Consider the following 22,853-nt stretch of genomic DNA (forward strand, 5'->3'; position numbering starts at 1 on the left):
GATGGGGGGTATAGGGACATATGGGGATGGGGCAGATGTGCCTGACTGAATGAGAAGCTAGGGGTCAGCATGGCAGAGGCTCCCTAACAATCCTTCCCCCCACCCAAAATCTGTTCCATACTTCTCCCACCCACACTCAATAGCCCTCCAAGTTTACACCCAGGCTCCGTCCCAGCAATTACTTCCCTCTCGCTCAGCTCCTCTGTTATCCTTGACTCCCCTCCTTCTGAGGGAGATGGGAAATATGTTTCTGTACTGTAGTTTCAATGAATTTATTACTCAGAGTTATGTATTAATATGCCTAGTAAGGAATCTATTTGTCAAAAAACATTTCCTGCATCTTTTTTGTTGTCTGTATTGTTACAAACATAGTTGCTGACAGGTATTTTAAAATAAATTACCAAAATAATTGAAACTGGTGTGATTATACTGTGCTATTTTGACAAATAAAATATGCAGAATTTTAAAATATTGTGTGTGTAATTTTAATTTTTTTGGTACGGAATTCCCCCAGGACTAATTCTTTCAGTTAAAGGAGTCAAAAAAACCAGGATGCAAGTAGTACACTATTTTGTGGAACTTTTAGTAACCATCCTTCGCTCCACATCACAGACAGACATTAGAAACATAAGATAATGCCAATATCATGGAGAGATGGAACAGAAAGGATTAGCTATGCAGTTCTGCTTTGAAACAAATATGTAAGCTGGTGATGAGGACTTAGTTTTGTGTGGGTCTCTGCTGAAAAGAATCACATTGTATAAGTGACAAATTAGTGACGTACATAAGACTGGAAGTATGTCTGTGAAATAGTCAAATTGCATTTTCCTAATGATTTCTTCTTTCAGATGACAAATCAGGCTATTTAATTGCTAAGCTGCTTTTTGCTCATCTCCCTGAGGAGCAGGTACCTAGGTAACCATGGAAACTCTATTTGTGGATGGGTGGGGAAAGGTGGTATCTTTTTTCTTTATATAACAAGGAAATGAAATCAGAAGATGTTGTCGATATAGTTGTAAGAACAATTTTTGAAAAATATCTATTTCTTTTTTAACTAGGCTATTTAAAAAACAAAGCAAGAAATGTTTCAGAAATTCTGGGGCACATTATTTATATTCAGGATATTTCAGAAGCCATTTGATTCTTGAAAAATAGATTGGGTCAGAACAAAGCATCTCTGTTTCAACTGCATGTGACAAGGGAACAGACTAATCTCCATATTTTAAAACTATAAAGGACAATTTTGGATGGATTACAAAAAAATAAACTTTTCATGCCAAGAAAAGTCAAAGCCTGACTTACTTTAAGCTAGTCTTTAAATCAAGAGACAGCCTGAATGGTTTTGTATCTTTTAAAAATGGAGACAAAATTAATGTATTCATTACAGTTTAGAAGGCTATTCTTGAAAAGAGAATGCGGATTCTTCCTAAATGCTCTTTCTTTGACAGGACTTCAATGTCACCTGCAAGTCACACACAACATTTTCCTTTGTAATATTTTTGCTTTTGATTCTTTAAGGTTCCCATAACTAGTGACTTGTGTTTTTTCCTTAAACATCTGTAGGCGGAAGGGAGGGCCAGGCATTAGCCGGGGGAGGAAGGGGGGCAAACTTTTTGGCCCGAGGGCCACATCTGGGTATGGAAATTGTATGGCGGGCCATGAATGCTCACGAAATTGGGAGTTGGGGTGCAGGAGGGTGTGAGGGCTCTGGCTGGGAGTGTGGGCTCCGGGGTGGGGCTGGGGATGTGGAGTTGGGGGTGCTGGAGGGCCGGATGTGGCTCCCGGGCCATAGTTTGCCCACCTCTGCGTTAGAGGGAGGGGATTTTGTACCTCCCTCCCATACTGACATTTAAAAAAAAAAAAACAGAAAAGAAAAGAAAATGGGGGTCACTCTAGAACTGCTACTTGCACTCGTCTAATTTGCAAAGCTGCACTCAGATCTCACTCTACAATAGTGCGAAAAGTGAATAAGCAGTCTCACTGTTAGTGCACGTTTCAGGGAGTTAGAACACTTCCTTTCTAATGCTGGCTCTGCAGTGACTTGCTATGTGACACTGAGCAAGTCACTTCATCTCTCTGCATTTCAGATTCCATATGTGTAAAATGGAAATAACACAGATAGCAGTACAGATAAACTGGCAAATGACTCTTTTTTTGTTCTGTGTTTGTATACTTCCTCACACAACAGGGTCCTTGCCAGGACTGGGGTTCCTCAGTGCTACTGCAATGCAAATAAGTTATAATAATAATCATAATATTTGGGCTCTCCTTTTCTTCTTAATGCAGTTTAGCTAAGTGTTTCACATTTGGATATGAAGTTTTCATTAGCAGATAGCCAAATATTATGAAGTTTCACTTTCAAAACACTATATGTATTTGCTTTACTTTACAGAAGAATTCAACACCTTATTGTTAAAATGTTGTGTTTAACATTGACACTTTTTTGTAGATTTTTAAAGAGAGTCTAAACCATATTTGTTTACAGTATTCAATATTTCTGCTCAGATTAAACAAAAAAGCACCAATATTGAAGCAGGAGTTAATACTGGAAATCCCAACCCTAACTGAAGCCTCACTCAGTAAGCCTTAATTAAAAAACAAACAAACTTTCTAATTCAAGGCTATAGCAGGACACAAGCATTAGTGTCCTTTAGTAGTACTGTGGAAGCAAGGACAAGTAAATAAAACATTTGACAGAGTAAGAATGCTTCTTACATAGTTGTAATAAATCTAATAAACAGCAACTTATCTGCTGTCTTAAAATGTGGTTGGGATGTTGTGCATAGGCCTGTATTCTAAGTTGCGCCAGGTAACAAAAGTTCAACTCTGACTATAAAATACAATTTTTATAAAGGTAAGCAAAAGTTGAAGATAGAAAGACTGGTCCAAACTGTATTGTTTCAGTTAGAAGAACTGGGATAAAGTTGTGACAAATATGGCAGCTTCCTACAATTTTCTTGAAAAATCTTATTGAATTCAGTTTAAGTATCTTTGGAGTCCATTGTACTAAATGTAAAGTTTAAGTGTTAAGTGGATTTCTTGGGAAATACCTAGAGGAAAGTTAATGTAAATTCCCCATTTCTAGTTATGTAAAAAACCTGATTTTTGAAGTTATGCCCTGAGCAGAGGGCCTCTGTCTGCCAATTATCTGTGCCCAGAGACTGGTGACCAAAGGCCGAGGCTATGGCTACTCTACAGTTTGCAGTTGTGTCACTGTAGCGCTGCTAGTGCAGTAGCCCTAAGCCAACAGGAGAGACCTCTCCTGCTGACATAGCGCTGTCCACACTGGTGCTTAGGTCAGTGTAACTTACATTGCTCAGAGGGGTGGCTTATTCACACCCAGAGTGACATAACTTATATCGACATAAGGTGTAGTGTGTACGTAGCCTGAGCTGTATAAAGAAACAGCTAAAATGGCCAGACTTTGTTCTGGTTCTGAATCTGAGACAATTATAGACTTGTAACTATGGTGAAACCCAGTTGTGGGTTTTGCAGGACTGACACCACTGTCTGAGGTTGGATTCGGGGGTGACTTCTAGTTAGCTCTTTAGCATGCATGTGGGTTCTTTTATTGTTTTAATGCTTTCACCTTAAGAACAATGTGCTTGCTTAGAAAGAGCTGTGTGGTAACTTGGAATCGCTGGCAATTACACTGGGCATAGCCTCCACAGAGAGAGTTAAGTGCAGCTGGTGGCCTTTTAGGTAGTCTGGCTTGCTGAGGATATCACAGTGTAAATAAGGGAACTCCAGTTTCTGCCAAAGAGAGATTCATAGATTCTAGGACTGGAAGGGACCTCGAGAGGTCATCAAGTCCAATCCCCTGCCCTCCTGGCAGGACCAAATACTGTCTAGACCAGTGGTTCCCAAACTTTGACAACCTGTGAACCCTTTTCACTAAAATGTCAAGTCTCGTGAACCCCCTCCTAAAAATGAATATTTCCAGGGATTTTCTCCTTTACCTGAGTATAAATTATAAAAGCAGTGATCTTGGAAATATAAAAACAAATTTTATGGACATGCTTATTACACACTATTTATTAGTAATGATTATTAACATTACAGTATTTTTATTAGAATCAAACGAAATGCAGAGACAACATTTCTCAATACTTTAAATGACTGCTTCTTGGAGCAGCTAGTACAGGAACCCACAAGGGGAGAGGCAACTCTCGATTTAGTCCTGAGTGGAGCGCAGGATGTGATCCAAGAGGTAACTATAACAGGACCGCTTGGAAATAGTGACCATAACATTTAACATTCCTGTGGTGGGAAGAACACCTCAACAGCCCAATACTGTGTTATTTAATTTCTGAAAGGGGAACTATGCAAAAATGAGGAGATTAGTTAAACAAAAATTAAAAGGTACAGTGACTAGAGTGAAATCATTGCAAGCTGCATGGACACTTTTCAAAGACACCATAATAGAGGCTCAACTTAAATGTATACCCCAAATTAAAAAACACAGTAAAAGAACTAAAAAAGAGCCACCATGGCTTAACAACCATGTAAAAGAAGCAGTGAGAGATAAAAAGGCATCTTTTAAAAAGTGGAAGTCAAATCCTAGTGAGGTAAATCGAAAGGAGCATAAACACTACCAAATTAAGTGTAAAAATGTAATAAGAAAAGCCAAAAAGGAGTTTGAAGAACAGATAGCCAAAAACTCAAAAGGTAATAACAAAATGTTTTTTAAGTACATCAGAAGCAGGAAGCCTGCTAAACAACCAGTGGGGCCCCTGGACGATCGAGATACAAAAGGCGCACTTAAAGACGATAAAGTCATTGCGGAGAAACTAAATGAATTCTTTGCTTCAGTCTTCACGGCTGAGGATGTTAGGGAGATTCCCAAACCTGAGCTGGCTGTTGTAGGTGACAAATCTGAGGACTTGTCACAGACTGAAGTGTCACTAGAGGAGGTTTTAGAATTAATTGAGAAACTTAACTGTAACAAGTCACCGGGACCAGATGACATTCACCCAAGAGTTCTGAAAGAACTCAAATGTGAAATTGTGGAACTATTAACTAGGGTTTGTAACCTGTCCTTTAAATCGGCTTCTGTACCCAACGACTAATTTAATGCCAATATTTAAAAAGGGCTCTAGAGGTGATCCCGGCCATTACAGACCGGTAAGTCTAACGTCAGTACTGGGCAAATTAGTTGAAACAATAGTAAAGAATAAAATTGTCAGACACATAGAAGAACATAAATTGTTGGGCAAAAGTCAACATGGTTTCTGTAAAGGGAAATCATGCCTTACTAATCTATTAGAGTTCTTTGAAGAGGTCAACAAACATGTGTCTGTACTGTGTACAGATGTGGTCCCCTCATCTCAAAAAAGATCTACTGGCATTAGAAAAGGTTCAGAAAAGGGCAACTAAAATGATTAGGGGTTGGGAACGGGTCCCATATGAGGAGAGATTAAAGAGGCTAGGACTTTTCAGCTTGGAAAAGAGGAGACTAAGGGGGGGATATGATTGTGGTATATAAAATCATGAGTGGTGTGGAGAAAGTGAATAAGGAAAAGTTATTTACTTGTTCCCATAATACAAGAACTAGGGGCCACCAAATGAAATTAATGGGCAGTCAACCTGTGGAACTCCTTGCCTGAGGAAGTTGTGAAGGCTAGGACTATAACAGGGTTTAAAAGAGAACTGGATAAATTCATGGAGGCTAAGTCCATTAATGGCTATTAGCCAGGATGGGTAAGGAATGGTGTCCCTAGCCTCTGTTTGTCAGAGGGTGGAGATGGATGGCAGGAGAGAGATCACTTGATCATTTCTTGTTAGGTTCACTCCGTCTGGGGCACCTGGCATTGGCCACTGTCGGTAGACAGGATACTGGGCTGGATGGACCTTTGGTCTGACCCCGTATGGCCATTCTTATGTTCTTATGTATTACATTATGAAAACAGCAACACTCTTCCAAGATCTCACTTTTGTAGCTTGTATCACTTTGAATAAGCCTGTTATAAGACAAGGCTCCTATGTTTCATCAAGGAGTATCAGATGTGAAACAGCATGAAGGTATTTAAGAAGCCAATCCAAAGAGTTCCTCCTACACAAGCATTCGGGGCTTGAGCAGTCCAGACAAACAACGCACGTTACAACAAAACTTAAACTTCATAATAATTTTAAAAACAATCCTAGCTGCCTATTTAATTTTAAGAACAGCAAAAAATATCCACCTCCCTTTCCATTCCTTAAAAGGAGTCTTGAAGTTTAAATCTCCTCAGTGTGATAGATATGCTTGCTTTGATCTGCTTAGCTCTTGGAAGTCCAGGGGCTCCAGGCTGCTGGCCCTGTGCTGCCTGGGGTCCCTAGGGACAGCTCTGTGTGCCATTAGGAATTTTTTTCCGGGAACCCCCTGTAAAATTTCGTTAACCCCCAGGGGTTCACGAACCCCAGTTTGGGAACCACTAGTCTAGACCATCCCTGATGAGACATTTATCTAACCTACACTTAAATATCTCCAGAGATGGAGATTCCACAACCTCCCTAGACAATTTATTCCAGTGCTTAACCACCCTGACAGTTAGGAACTTTTTCCTAATGTCCAACCTAAACCTCCCTTGCTGCAGCGAGTTCCATCTTTTGCAACAGAGCTATAAACCCGTAACCAAAAAGGCTAGCTAAAAGCAATGCCTTAACAAGCCTGACAATGGTAAAAGTTTGCCAAGTCATGGAGTGGCTGAAAAAACATATGCTGGGCTTGTGCTTCTCCAGCAGCAAGACTGCAAGTGAAAATCAGCTCCACAGACAAAAGCTGCATTTTCTTTCTTGGCTGTTCTTTTACCTCTTCTTTTGTGCATGTTTTTTGTCTTAAAAGAAACTGGATCTGACTTCAAGGACAACAGCAGCAGTAACATCTCAAGACCAGCTAAACTCAAAACCTTTTCCTCTCAAAAGGACAGTTAATACCATTGTTAATACCATCTGAAAAGTCTGTCAAATAGGGGTAAAAGACTCTATTCAGCTAAAAGGGAATAATGTAAATTGTTAAAATGAAAGCTTTACTTAATACTTTGCATTTCAAATGCTTTAACTGTTTTTCCTTCTTTTTCTGTGTCTTTAATAAAAGATTAAAAAGACTTTCTCCCATTTATAACAATCATCATAAAAGTCTGCAATAACTTGACACAAAAATTCAAACCACAATTAACTGTTTGATTACTTATCCATTGTTGGACCCGAGATACTCCTTAATTAACACAGCAAGAGCCTGAAAAGTAACTGAATAAGTAAGTAAGTAAATAAATAAGATAAATTTTCTTATTCAACAACTTTGATTCGTGTCACAAAATACGTGCTTGCTACTTTTTCCTTCTACTAGCCCTGCAAAGCTTGTACGTCACCAACAGAATTGTCACTTAAGTTACAATTTCAACGTCATTATTAGTAGTGAAGATGCATAAGTCAGACAAACCCATCTTGACTCATGAATTCCAAGATAAATTTTCAGGGCTGGCCATTCAAAAAAAACAAAACAAAAACAAACCATTTTACTTGTAAACCAATTGAAAATCATTTTGGAAACATGGAAAAACAAACATAGAATGTTATCAATGTCACTTTTAAAACACACTTCAGAATAGAGCCTAACTTGAAGCGCACTGCTCATAGGTAGTGATTAACTGTAAAGTTTGACTACCAATATTTAAAATGAATACTTGTGCTATATTTATATACTGGCTACTTAAGATGTTCAATGATTCTCCCGCTCCACCCAAGATGTGCAGAAGTCTTATCATTAGCAAAACATTGTTATGGTAAATAATTTCTCCAAAGACTTGATATTTGTCTTACTGTGACTTAGAAATTTTTCTTCTTAAAGGCCTCACATTTCAGGAAAGCATCTGTATTCAGGAAGCCACTTAAACATATGATTAATTTGAGGTATGTGCTTAAGTCGCATTGAAGTGCTTTCTACAATCAGGTCTAAGATTATTTATAAAATAAAAAAAACTCTGGTCTAATTTGATATGGAGACACTGAGAGACGACAAATATAGAACTAATTTGTCATTTTCAAAGAAGAACTCATTAGAAGGAGTGTGTGTGTCTGACAAAGCATGAGTCACTTACCGGCAAACAACGCAGGCTAAGCCCATTTCCATGGCAAAATCATCAGCACTGGTTTCATCAAAACTAGACAGATCAGGCATGGATAAATCCTTGCTAGTCTGGACTGTGATAGGGGACGAACGAGTCTCTTGCTTCTCTAGCCTGGGTTTCTTTGGAACATCAACTCCTTCACCAATTTCCACTTTCATCTATTAAACACCACACACAGAGATGGTGAAAATGTGAAAAGTTAGTGGTTAGTTGTTATCTAAACAACTAACTGGCATAATTAATTTACAAATACAAGTAGGTAAATTATGCGCTGTGGATCTGCACAATACATCTGGCATGCTTTCCTAGAGATAGAAATACATTCCCACCAAAACATTTGTGAACTAAAACATAGAAAAGTCATCAGTTGTACAACTCACAATGATTTGTAAAAGATTCAGTGGTCTTATATAACAGTTTAGCATATTTTTATTGATTCTTCTCCTCCCAACAAAAAGTAGTATATAAAGACATTTGGGAAAAGTTATGATAAATCCTCTGTTGTACTGTCGGGTCTGTGCTAACTTATGATCCTATGGAGCGAGAGGTGACATGCTGCAGATGCAACTACAATGAGTCAGAATAGCCAAGTTCTGCATGAACAATTTGATTTTGGATGAATAATAATTTTAAATTCAAGCACAAAAGGAGCTCTTTTAGTCCACTATTATTTCACTATTAGAACCAAAATTGGGCTTACTTTATCAGCAGTCCTCTTCTCTGTTTCTTTTTTCACCTTTTCTGTTGTGATGGGCTTGCCATTATTGTTGCCTGAAGGCAGACTGGACGAAGCTTTAGGCTCCTGCTTACTGGAAATTGGCTTGGTAATAGACACTTTGGGTTGCTCTACTTCCTAAAAAAATGAAAAAAAATGCTGATAAACATAACACATAAGACACTTGCTACTTTGCAACTGCTTAGGTCACAAATCTAGGTAAGCATCATATTTTCTATTCACTCATTTAAAAAATGGCACAACATTGTATAACCAGTCGTATAACAAGTGTTTCCATTTTTTTTTAATCTTCTCAGAGGTAAATATTACTGGGATCTAGAACAACATTAACCAGTCAAATCACATATGTGAATAAGTGTACCTTGGCCCTCTGGAGTGAATTCTACCCCACCTCCATCTCCTCTTACTATTCACCATTTCAGAGAGAAGTTTGTTTATTTTTCTGGATCCCTAAGTGCATCTTCCCTTTGGAACGTTAATATCAAACTTTCATACTTCCAAAATTCACAGCCACAATGAGCAGATATTTTCAGATAGTTCTGATGACAAAATTCAATTTACGTAACCATATATAAATTGGCTTCTGGTGTCAGTGAACATCAATATCTCATTCCTTCTGGGAGGAAAATATTGATCTTTGCTTAATCTTGGTCAATATTTACCTCTTGGGTCAATAAATCTTGATATGCATCTCAACACAAGTCAATAACTGCTTATTTGTGTCAGTGATGGATAATAATCAGGTCAATTTTGAACATAAGTGATTAAATTAGTCCCAAAAGCCAAAGCAATATGTGTGAAAATCAGAGACTGAGCAAGGTGCCATGACTGAAATTTCAGTTCCTTTGGAAACAAGAAACCACAACTGGGCACTTAATACAGGTTATCCACTTGGCAGTGGAAAACAGTAGGTTATTGGTGGGGTCCCTTTAATATAATATTCTCCATCTTAAATAGCGTTTAGTACTTGTTCGCTTAATGCACTACTGGAAGAAGCTCAGACACTACAGCGATGAGCATGACATAAGAACCTATACAGAATAGAACATGACACACAATTTTTTTTCATTTGTGCTAGTTGTTTTGGTTCTGCAAATCATTTTGACTTTAAAACCTGCCCCTCAACATTTTTTTTCCTCTTGCTGCATACAAATTAATCAACAGAATGTACAGAAAACTGATGTGGTTTTACCATTATCTGGCTACACTGCTTAAGATTTACACTCATCAACAATAATTAACCTGCATTTTTATGAGCTTTTAGTTCTAATTTTTGATTCAGGATGGATGAGCAACACGGTACAGAAGTAACAGACACACCAAAACCAAAGCCAGCATAAAAGTATTCAGAAAGCACCATGTTACAAAGAGCCCCTCCCACCCTAACAGGGAACAGCTCTCTTCCAAGACCAGACACTGTGCCACTGAAGTCAATATGAATTTTTCCTCTAACTTCAATGGCACCAGAATCAAATGCATAAAGGTCAGTGATCAAGTAATAACATAGCTACTCCGCAAGTCTGTTTTCTCCCCCTTTCTGACTCTCATAGTTCTTCAGCTATAAAACTTGAAACTGGAATAGCTGGAGCTTTAATACTGCATATAAAAACGACCTACATGTTCTATTCATGTGAATACCTTTTGTGAAGGACGATAGCTTGAATCAATTCCTCTGGCCAAAGACTCATCAAGCAGAGCTTTTAGCTTTTCAGCAGAATCCTTACTCTTTGAATGCAGGAAGCCCAGGGCTTTCAAAAAGATGGGATCAAGTTCCAGGTTCACTGTAGCAGCCATAGTAGCTTCTTTGAAAGGAAATGAAAAAAGTCATTGAACTTTATTCATATGGAGTACAACTCAAATAACACAACAGCTAATAATCTCAAAGACAACTCTTTTCAGGTACAAGAAATGGACACATTATTTATCACATCAGTCTAGGCATAGATATGAATTTAAAAAACAAAACGGATAAACAAAGCCACAAAAGCCAACTACCTTCCACCTCCATTAGGAGACAATGAATTCGCTGCCTTCTAGAAAGACAGAGTAGCAGCATCTTATCCCACAGCTGAAGTAATGTCAGATTCTGAATTTGGCAACCCCAAAGTCAGAAAATCAAATGTATTGTATTTATGAGAACCCGTATTTCAGAATATCGTTATTCAGAACATAAGCAAAATTCAAGTGCAATAAATTAAGTGAGTGACAGCTTCAAGAAAAGAAACTAATAGGTTGTAGATTTCCTCCTTATATAATAAAATACTAAACTTTCATTGCATGCACACTGCCTTTCATCTGGTTGCTCACTAACACCAACGTATATTTGGAAAAACAATTTTCTTTGCAGACACAATTTCACTTTTTGAACTTTTCAGAACAATAGCTTCTCATTATAACACCTAGAACAGTTACTTCACAATTTTTGGTTAAAAAAAAAAAAAAAAAAAAAAGATAAAATCTAGATGTCAATTGCTTAATTTTAACTGACAAAGCAAGGAAATTAAGTATCCAGGCTATTATTTGTCCAAGTCCCTTTGTGATTATTGATTACATTTGATGACAAGTAAAAATTATCTAGGGTTTGAGATGCCACAATATACAATGAGGTGAAGTGAGGGAAAGGGACAGAATTAATCTAAAAACATCTTTTCTTGATAACAGCAACTTTTTCCCACATCTGAGTTTTCTCCGCTCAGTTAAGCTACATAACTAATTCTTTCTACCTAGATAAGCAAGGAGCTGTCAGTATCAGCAACATAAATTCCAGGAAAGGGCAATTACATAAGAGATCCTCCTTACAAAAGAAGAAATACTCCCAAATCAGCAATATATCTTTATTATTTCAGTTTAAGGAAAGCTACCGCAAATAAAGGCTTCCGGTCTCTTCTAAAAAGCGTGAGATGTAAGTATTCTTAATCCCTTTTATCATCATGCCACATTTATTGGGATTTCTTATTTCCAACCCTATAATTTAGAAAACTCTTTTAAAAGAGCGTTCATGCCACTCTCCTAAAAAGTACAGCTTGGACATGTACTCTGGTTCCAGCTTGCAGAGCCTTGCCTGACTGAATTCTTCTTGATGTTAAGCACAGTGAAAATAGTGAACTTTAACCTCTCTGGACAATCCACCAGCAGTGGCAAGCTGCTCCATCACTGCTTGCCTGGAAGTCTCCAGGAGTCTTTATCTCATGCTGGGCTTTCACAAGACACTAGAGAATCACTCTACCAAGATCATCAAGGAGTTCAGCATATAATAGACTTCATAAGGATTTTATCAATGGACCCAGCAGAGAGCTAAGAATTCTATTCAGAACCTTTTCTCTATTCCTTAATCGTTGCTTCTTGTCAAATCATATCTCAGTGGCCACAGAACTTCTACTAGTATCTCCTAAACACTAGTAACTCTGGTTTTGTACTGATCAAGCAAAGACTACAGTGTAAGCCCATCTCAGGGCAACTCAGTTTCGCTTTGATGTATATAAAAATGGAATTTAACGCACATGGAAAGTGGTTATCCTTCTCTCTCATACATCCACCTATGGTAACTGCTCAGGCCACTCTTGTGATCTGTGGGCTGTATTACCTGCTCTTTTTCTTTGTTCAGTATTTAAGGTCTGCGTTTCAGTAGCATAGACTGTATCTCTAGGTCTCTGTTAAATCCCCAAAGATATGAAGTATGTGGGATAACAGAACCCTTATCACAAACATTGGAATAATGTACAGCTTGAGGAACTTGAAGTTCCTTTCTTGTGAGTTTTCCTGTTTACAAGGCTCCATATAACATATTGACATAATCAGAACAGATATTAGTAACCAGCCAAACTCAGGATGTGATTTCTTGAATTAAAAGAACTCTGAGAAAATGACTATAAGCAATGTTGAGTCCAACAGCACAAGGACAATTTTGTTTTCTAACAGGTAACAGTTCATAGATCTAATTCTAACTTCAGTTTTTAAGAACTCTACTGTCAAGGAATTGTTAAAAAAAAGAGCACTGTTTGTGTTCAATCCTTTGATCTGCATACCATGACTTTCTGGCTCTCTTCTGACCTCCAGGTTAATATCATAATAATGCTGCATACCAGTACTGTCACAGTTAAGAATTTGTCTGTCTCTACTATAATCTCTCATTTTCAGGGGGTTTATAAAGCTATTTAAAATATGCAGCAGGCTGAAACTTGGCACACAAGGGCTCAGCATGGAAATGAATTTTCAATTTAAAAAGATCTATTTTGTTGTTTTTTAAGATAAAGAAAGTGGGAAAATTTATTTAGCAGAGTGAGATGCTCATATGCTAACTTAAAAATGGACTTGATCTGCAAAAATAAGGTTGATGATCTGCTCTCCTTACATGCACAGGTCTCTTACTAGAACACAACAAAAAAGGAAGTTTTATACTGGCCCATTGTCTGTCTGATCCAGCATCTTGCCATTTACAGTGGCCAGTACTACAAACATTACAGTAATGAAAGGAAGGACGATCCAGTGGTTAGGTCACTAGACTGGGGCTTGGCAGACTGGGGTTCAATTTCCCCCCGTCACAGTCTGCCTTGAGCCAATCACTTAGTCACTCTGTGCCTCAATTCCCTATCTGTACAATGGGGATAACAATATTTCCATACTGCACAGTTATGAGGAGAAATAAAGTCAGTGAAGCACTCAAATACTATGGTAATGGAGGTGATATAAGTAGTATCTTCGATAATATGCAAGAAACCCCATAATGGACAATTATGAAATAACCTCCCGCTTATGAAATAACCACATTTCTTAACTGCTGTCAGTGGTTGGCTGAGTAAGGCCTGAGAGCTTATATTTCTAATTTAAAGAAAACAAAACACAAAAAACCCTCCACCCCATATAGTGAAACCAAGGATATTCTCATTCATATATATGTCTAATACTCCTCTGAAGCCTATAAACCTCATGGCCTCAATGGTATCTTGTGGCAATGAGTTCCACACTAATTATGTACTACCTGCAAAAAGTATTTGCTTTTATCATTTTAAATTTATTCATTTAAATTTCAGTTTAAAGGTCCTCTTGTTCTTATATTATTGAAAAGGATAAATAGAAGCACCAACTTTATTGTTCATATTCTATTCATTATTTTGTATATCCCTTTTATGTCTCTTCTTATTCACCTCCTCTCTCAACTAAATGAACCCAATCTTTTTCACGTCTCTTCATATGGAAGTCTCGCCACTCCTCTAACTATTTGCATCACCTGTTTATGAACTCCTTTTTATGTCATATCTTTTTTGAGACAGGGTGCCAGAACTGAACACAATATTCCAAGAAAGGGCACACCACTGATTTATATGACAGTATTATAACAGTGCAGTATAATCAATCCTATTCTTTATAAAACCTAACATTGCTTACTATTTTGACTACTACTAATTATCAAGAAGAGCTTTTTCATTTACAATAACAACCTAGGTTGTCTTCAGAAATAGCTTAGAATCCAGAAATGTGAATTAATAGTTCAAGGTGAAACGTATTGGAAGGAAAATTTTGTAGTTGTCAATACTAAATTTCACTTGTCAACATGCTGACAATTCACCTGTGTTTTTTTGGTTCCACTATTCATCACAGTCTTCTCTGGTTTTGACTAATTAAATAATTTTATGTCTGCAAATTTTGCTTTCTCACTGCACCCCACCCCTTTTTCAGACCACCAATATATTAAATACCCACCCTAGCACACTGCATGTACCCACCACCCAATATAACATACTGCCTGGCTAAAAACTGACCTTTTATTCTTACTCTTTGTTTACAGTTTTAGATCTATGACAGAGCACAGCCTTTCACAGAAAGGCTTTTAGCCTCTCATTAGGGACCTAAAAAGCTTTTTGGAAGTCCAAATATATTATATTAACCAGTTCTCCTTTATCCATTATTTAGTAAATTACAGCAATATAATTTTAGGGCTGTTGAATAATTGCAGTTAACTCAAAAAAATTAACTGTGATTAAAAAAATTAATCGTGATTAATCGCATTGTTAAACAATAGAATACCAATTGAAATTTATTAAATATTTTTGGATGTTTTTCTACATTTTCAAATATATTGATTTCTATTACAACACAGAATACAAACAGTATAGTGCTCACTTTATATTATTTTTTATTACAGATATTTGCACTGTAAAAATGATAAACAAAAGAAATAGTATTTTTCAAATTCACCTTATACAAGTACTGTAGTGCAATCTCTTTATCATGAAAGTGTAACTTACAAATGTAGATTTTGTTGTTGTTACATAACTGCACTCAAAAACAAAACAATGTAAAACTTTAGATCATACAAGTCCACTCAGTCCTACTTCTTGTTCAGCCAATTCCTAAGACAAATAAGTTTGTTTACATTTACAGGAGATAATACTGCCCTCGTCATGTTTACAATGTCACCTGACAGTGAGAACAGACGTTTGCATGGCACTTTTGTAGCTAGCGTTGCAAGGTATTTACGTGCCAGATAGGCTAAACATTCATATGCCTCTTCATGCTTCAGCCACCATTCCAGAGGACATCCTTCCATGACAATGATGCTTGTTAAAAATTTGTGACTGAACTCCTTGGAGTAGAATTGTGTCTCCTGTTCTGTTTTAGCCACATTCTGTCATATATTTCATGTTATAGCAGTCTTGGATGATGACCCAGCACATGTCCATTTTAAGAACACTGTCACAGCAGATTTGACAAAATGCAAAGAAGGTACCAATGTGAGATTTCTAAGGATAGATACAGCACTCGACCCAAGGTTTAAGAATCTGAAGTGCCTTCCAAAATCTGAGAGGGACGAGATGTGGAGAATACTTTCAGTCTTAAAAGAGCAACTCTACAATGCGGAAACTACAGAACCCAAACCACCAAAAAAGAAAATCAACCTTCGGCTGGTGGCATCTGACTCTGATGGTGAAAATGAACAAAGCGTCGGTCTGCTCTGCTTTGGATCGTTATTGAGCAGAACCTGTCATCAGCATGGACGCATGTATTCTGGAATGGTGGTTGAAGTATGAAGAGACATATGAATCTTTAGCGCACCTGGCACATAAATATCTTGTGATGCTGGCTACAACAGTGCCATGTGAACACCTGTTCTCACTTTCAGGTGACATTGTAAACACGACGTGGGAAGCATTACACTGGTCTACAATTTTTGAGAAGTCGTCTGTTTCAGAGATAAAATGTGCTATTTATTATGTATTTTGATGTGCTGAATTCAAATATGACAATTAAAACAACTGATTGGCTACTGTTTCTAAGATATTTAAGTTTTTACATTATATGTCTATGTATATTGTGTAGATAGTAGAGTTTTAATCATAAATTGTAAACCGAGGTCTTTTCATGTGTTTATGGTTGCTTTACATGATAATATTTCACCTGTCCTGTTTATGTAACACTTTAAAAATCAGCAAAAGGGTTATATAAATACAATTTATTATGAAACAAAAGGCAAAAAACTATTATGTACATAGTTTAGTCCTATTCAGTGTCTACTCGGCGCTTCTTGGCTTGTCTCTTGTATTCATTAAATGGAGCATCTCTTGTCACTGTCCAGCAATAGTCTGCAAGCATTGATGGGCTCCATTTGCCCTGATAGCGTTTCTCCATTGTTGCAATGTCCTGGTGAAATCGCTCGCCGTGCTCGTCGCTCACTGCTCCACAGTTCAGTGGAAAAAAATCTAGATGAGAGTGCAAAAAATGTATCTTTAGTGACATGTTGCAACCAAGGCTTTTGTATGCCTTGAGGAGGTTTTCCACCAACAACCTGTAGTTGTCTGCCTTGCTGTTGCCGAGAAAATTTATTGCCACTAACTGGAAGGCTTTCCAGGCCGTCTTTTCCTTGCCACGCAGTGCATGGTCAAATGCATCATCTCGAAGAAGTTCACGAATCTGAGGACCAACAAAGACACCTTCCTTTATCTTAGCTTCACTTAACCTTGGAAATTTTCCACGGAGGTACTTGAAAGCTGCTTGTGTTTTGTCAATGGCCTTGACAAAGTTCTTCATCAGACCCAGCTTGTGTAAGGGTGGTAACAAAATCTTCCTTGATTCAACAAGTGGTGGATGCTGAACACTTTTCCTCCCAGGCTCCAATGACTGTCGGAGTGGCCAATCTTTCTTGATGTAGTGGGAATCTCTTGCACGACTATCCCATTCGCAGAGAAAACAGCAGTACTTTGTGTATCCAGTCTGCAGACCAAGCAAGAGAGCAACAACCTTCAAATCGCCACAAAGCGGCCACTGATATTGTTCATAGTTTATGGACTTCAAAAGTTGTTTCATGTTGTCATAGGTTTCCTTCATATGGACTGCATGACCAACTGGAATTGATGGCAAAACATTGCCATTATGCAGTAAAACAGCTTTAAGACTCGTCTTCGATGAATCAATGAACAGTCTCTACTCATCTGGATCGTGAACGATGTTGAGGGCTGCCATCACACCATCGATGTTGTTGCAGGCTACAAGATCACCTTCCATGAAGAAGAATGGGACAAGATCCTTTTGACAGTCACGGAACATGGAAACCCTAACATCACCTGCCAGGAGATTCCACTGCTGTAGTCTGGAGCCCAACAGCTCTGCCTTACTCTTGAGTAGTTCCAAATCCCTGACAAGGTCATTCAGTTCACCTTGTGTTATGAGGTGTGGTTCAGAGGAGGAGGATGGGAGAAAATGTGGGTCCTGTGACATTGATGGTTCAGGACCAGAAGTTTCATCCTCATCCTCTTCCTCGTCTGACTCAAGTGAGAATGATTCTGGTGCATCAGGAACCGGCAGTCCTTCTCCGTGGGGTACTGGGCGTATAGCTGATGGAATGTTTGGATAATGCACAGTCCACTTTTTCTTCTTTGACACACCTTTCCCAACTGGAGGCACCATGCAGAAGTAACAATTGCTGGTATGATCTGTTGGCTCTCTCCAAATCATTGGCACTGCAAAAGGCATAGATTTCCTTTTCCTGTTCAACCACTGGCGAAGATTTGTTGCACAAGTGTTGCAGCGTATGTGTGGGGCCCACCTCTTGTCCCGATCTCCAATTTTGCAGCCAAAATAAAGGTGATAGGCTTTCTTAACCATAGTGGTTATACTGCGCTTTTGTGATGCAAAAGTCACTTCACCACAAACATAGCAGAAGTTATCTGCACTGTTCACACAAGTACGAGGCATCTCTGCTCACTTTGGCTAATGTCCCTTTGCAAAATCAAACACTGACAAATAAGAGAGCACGACACTGTATGATTTCTAGAGCTGATATAGGGCAATTTGTTCAGCAGAGTGATGTAAGCTTTCGCAATACCAGCTTCAGATTGCATCATTCATTGTTTTGCCTAAAAAGCAAGTACTGTCCAAACCCAGTCATAGATTTATTCATAGATCCAGTCAAAGATGTATTTTAGTCATTTCTGGTTTAAATTGAGATCCCTTCCCTTTATAACCGGCAGCCCCCCATCAGCTCCCCGTTCCCCTAAGTTCCCTGTGCGGCAGCCGCTCAGCAGGCTATCAACTGCCGGCAGTTCAGCTGTCCCTCCCCTCACTGCCATGTGCTGCTCCTGCCCTCTGCCTTGAAGCTGCTCCCCGGAGCCTCCATCTTGCTGTGCAGGAGGTACGAGGGAGGAGAATAGGGGGGCTAATGTCAGGGTGTCCCCCTCCCCCTGCTCCCCACTTACACCATCTTCCATAGAGGCGGGGTGGACACACGACTGGGCTTGATGGAGGGAGCTTCCTGGCAGCAGCTGCCGTCTCAGCTTGTTGATCAACTTAAAAAGGTAGTGTACTTAACAGTGGGGTCAGCGTACTTAAAGGAGCAATGCACAACTCTCTCTCACACACAGGGTGTGTCTCTGTCTGCCATGCTGTCTCCCCTCCCTCCATTTGTGCTGCCTTATAGAGTGTGAGGCTACATTAACGAGTTAAACCTTGAGGGCTCAGCCAATTGCTAGTTCATCATTTAGCAGTAAGGCATTCGCTGGGAAATATCCCACCCTCTGACTTTACCACCTCAACCAAGCTTCACAATCATCATTGCTGTGTACCAGTATTAAATTGTTTGTTTAAAACTTATACTGGATGTGTGTGTGTGTGTATGTATATATATATAGTCTTTTGTCTGGTGAAAAACATTTCCCTGGAACCTAAATCTCCCTATTTACATTAATTCTTATGGGGAAATTGGATTCGCTTAACATCGTTTCGCTTAACGTCGCATTTTTCAGGAACATAACTACATTGTTAAGTGAGGAGTTACTGTACTTGTATTAGGTGAATTGAAATAAACTATTTATTTTGTTTGTTACAGTGCAAATATTTGTAATAAAAATAAATACAAAGTGAGCACTGTATGCTCGGTATTCTGTGTTGTAATTAAAATCAATATATTGGAAAACGTAGAAAACATCCAAAAATATTTAAATAAATGGCATTCTATTATTGTTTAACAGTGCGATTAATCGCAATTAATTTTTTTTATCGTTTGACAGCCCTAATAATTTTCCTTTGCAGAATAAGTGCTGGTTTGTGTTTTAGATTCAATTTTCCTTGTACTGCAGTGCAGTTCATTGGTCTGTAATTACCAGGACCATCCCAGTGCCTTTTTATATGAAAGTTAAATTTGCTACTCTCCAGTCCTCACACAGAGGGAATTATGTTAATTAAACTGAATTTTTTGTTAGCAGCTCAGCCACGTAAGTTCCTTTGGAACTCTGATTTTCACCATTTGGTCCAGTGACTTCTTGTTCTTTATCCGTTTATTCCAGCACCTCCTCTTCTGAAATCAAAGAATACCTCCAGCTTTACTATATGAAAAGTAGGGGTCTAGAGCATGTATCTCCAAAGGTTCCTTTGTGATTAAGAGAGATGCAAAGAATCAGCTGAGCTTTTCCAAAATTGCTCCCTTCTCCCCCTGATAGCCCAGGAAACCCAACAATTCTCTTGGAGGCTACCTGCTTCTAACACAGTGGTTCCCAAACTTTAATGGCCCGCGAACCCCTTTCACTAAATTGTGAAATCTCGTGAATATTTTCAGGGATTTAAGTTTAAATTTCCTCAGTGTGATGGATGCCCCAACTACCCGGCCCTGGTCTTCCTGGGGCTCGGGCTGCCGGCTCCCCCGCTGACGGGGTCAGGGCTCAGGCTGCCAGCCCCAACTGCCCGGCCCCGCTCTCCCTGGGGCTCGGGGTGTCTGCCCTGCAACCGGGTCCCACCTGCTGTCTCCAATGCCCGGGGTCCTCTGTCCGCCATTAGTGAAATTTTTCTGGCGAACCCCCTGTAACGTTCTGCGAACCCCAGTTTGGGAACCACTGTTCTAACAATTACATATTTTCATCTTTGTATTAGGTCAGGCTAATTGCTGTTCAGATTCAGTTTTAGCTCCTATTTTCTAATTTTCTTGCCTCTAGTTCACATGCCATTGTATTGGTCCATCTCTTTCCCCAGTGGGCCCTGGAAAAGAAGGGGCATGGTTAAGGGGTTGAGGTGATCCCGCAGTGTCCATCTTGGGGAGATTTTTCTGGAGAGGAGGGTATGTAGACAGACAGCTGAAGGGGAACCTGGATTGAGGGCACACTTTGTTTCTGCATTCATATAACCATGACTTACTGATTGCTGCCTAAGAGCTGCCTCACTTAGGGGAAGTGGCCATAAAGATACTGGATACTGCCTGAGTGCGTGTTATTGTTCGTTGATTTAGGTCACTGGTTAATTGTTTCATGGTTTATATCTCAATTGTTTATCCTCCCCACCCATTCCTAATCAACGCACCACCTTGTATAATAAACAATTTGCCTACTGAAGTTCACGAGGTTCTGGAAAGCCCTTAGATATTGTCTTCATGGAGATTTTCAGGTGAGGATCAAGCTTTGGTTAAAACTGAACTCTGGGACCAATCACAAGGCCACAATTTTAACCTCAGTAATATACCACTTTGGATGTAAGGATTATTTATATTCATAGATTCCAAGGCCAGAAGGGACCATTGTGATTATCTAGCCTGACTTCCTGTATAGCACAGGCCATAGAACTTCCCCATAATGTCTAGAACATCTCTCTTAGAAAAACATTCAATCTAGATTTAAAAATTTCTAGCAATGAAGACTCCACCATGATCCTTGGTAAGTTGTTCCAATTGCTAAAAAATTACACCTTATTTCCAAATTTAATTTCTAGCCACTGGATCATGTCATACCTTTCTCTGCTACACTGAAGAGCCCATTATTAAGTATTTGTTCACCAAGTACTCAGACTGTTGCAGTCAAATCACCCCTTAATTCTCTGTTAAAATAAACAGATTGAGAGCTCCTTAAGTCTCTCATTATACAGCATGTTTTCTAATTCTTTATTCATTCTTGTGGTTCTTCTCTGAACCCTTTCCAATGTATCAGTATTGTTCTTGAACTGTGGACACCAGAATTGGACAGAATATACCAGCAGCAGTCATACCAGTGCCAAGTACAGCTTTATATTAGATTCCCTTTAAGAAGGGAGCAGTGATCTCAAGTCTACTAACTCCTTGTCTTGAGAATTTTTTAAATATACAAAATCAAAATATAAAGATCAAAAAGTGATTATAGTCTTTCACCACTGCAAATTTTAAACCACAGGCTGACTATGCTACACACATGAAGATAAATTATGCCCAAATTACATGTATTCATTTCTTAACTGAATATTTGTTGATCTACCTGCTGTCTGTCTGGTTTTAGATTGTGAGCTCCTGGGGGCAGGGATTATGCCTTCTTCTCTATATGGAAAGCACTTATCACATGATGGGGTGCTACCACAAATAAAGAATAACTGTCCAGCGCTAAATCTTTCAGTTTTATTCCAATGTTAACCATTTAACTAGTTTGCATTTAACTCAGGTGTGAACATACAGGCTGTGTCTTCAAAGGAAAATGTGTTTTAATTTTGAAAGAGATTTAGTATTCAAGTGAAGTTCAAAAATCATACAATCAGAATTGGAAAAGACCTGACAGAAACAAGTCCCTGCTAGCTGTTTATAACAGCAGCACCCAGGAGCACAGCTAATGAGAACCTGCCATTATCAGTTACTATAGTGACCTAAACTCAGCACTGTCTACAAAAATCAAGTATGCGCATCTGTGTGGCAGGATAGGGAAATTATTCATTGTGTACAGCAAAAAACAAAACGGCACTGAAGATTAAAGCAAAATAAAGTGGCCATTCTTTTTTGAACTTCAGCAGTACAAGGGGCAGGGAAAGGGCCTCATCACTAGTTTGTACAGTGGTAAGTTTCCTAAAAGACTGAAAACGTAATCGCGTAGTCAGGAAACCGGCAAGCCAAAGGAGAGGGAATTGCTCGGCCCCCCTGCACTGCAATAACATGACGCTGCCCCCCTGGTCAGACAGCCTGAGCGCGACTCCCAGCCGGGCCCGGAGGGAAGCCTCGGCTCTGGACCGTGGCAGCTCGCCCAGCCCCCGGCACCGGAGGGATTTCTCGGCACATCTGGGGTGTATCCGCGGGCTCCGTCCTTGCCCGGGCTGTGCAGCGCCGAGCTCGGCCCGGCCGCTCGCGGGTTAGGCCCAGCGCGACTGCCGGGCAGGCTGGGGAGCCCGCGGGACTCACGGGGACGGTATGGGGGGCGCAGCCTGTAGCCCGGCCCGGCCCGGCCCGGCCCCGCCGCCACCTCACCCGGCTCCTTCCAGGAAACTCCGCCCGCTCCTTACCCCTCGTGGCTGGCCCGGCTCCGTCCCGCTTGCCGGTCCCCGGCGCCCGGCTAGTGACGCAGCGCGGAGCCCAGGCGGGGGGAAGGACCGCGGCGGCAGCGTGCGGAGGAAGAGGCGGGGCCAGGGAGGAAGCGGCTGAGCGGACTGAGGCGGGGGAACGGGGAATCTGCCGCGTGGGGCTGGGGTAAGCGGGGTTGGGGGCGTGTGAGGCCGCGGAGACGAGCCCTGGGCAGTGAGGGGCTGAGGATGTTGTGTGACGCCTCCCCGGGACACGGGGAGGGGCAGGTGCTGAGGATGTGGGGTGC

The 22,853-nt window shown here is 39.8% G+C and overlaps 1 protein-coding gene across 1 annotated transcript in view; it reads right to left on the bottom strand.

Moving 5' to 3' along the window:
• Positions 1-22,630, bottom strand: part of INTS12 (integrator complex subunit 12) — a 32,231-nt gene extending 9,601 nt beyond the window's left edge. Inside the window, exons 1-4 of the mRNA XM_026659861.1 lie at positions 22,549-22,630; positions 10,483-10,646; positions 8,809-8,961; positions 8,079-8,266 (exon numbers count right to left, since the gene is read on the bottom strand). Coding sequence (XP_026515646.1) covers positions 8,079-8,266; positions 8,809-8,961; positions 10,483-10,638 — 497 coding nt within the window. The 5' untranslated portion in view covers positions 10,639-10,646; positions 22,549-22,630. The remainder of the gene's footprint in view (positions 1-8,078; positions 8,267-8,808; positions 8,962-10,482; positions 10,647-22,548) is intronic.
• Between the last annotated feature and the right edge of the window lie 223 nt (positions 22,631-22,853).

This window comes from Terrapene carolina, unplaced genomic scaffold (genome assembly GCF_002925995.2).
Source record: "Terrapene carolina triunguis isolate 2854851 unplaced genomic scaffold, T_m_triunguis-2.0 Scaffold706, whole genome shotgun sequence".
NCBI classification, from domain to species: Eukaryota; Metazoa; Chordata; order Testudines; family Emydidae; genus Terrapene; species Terrapene triunguis.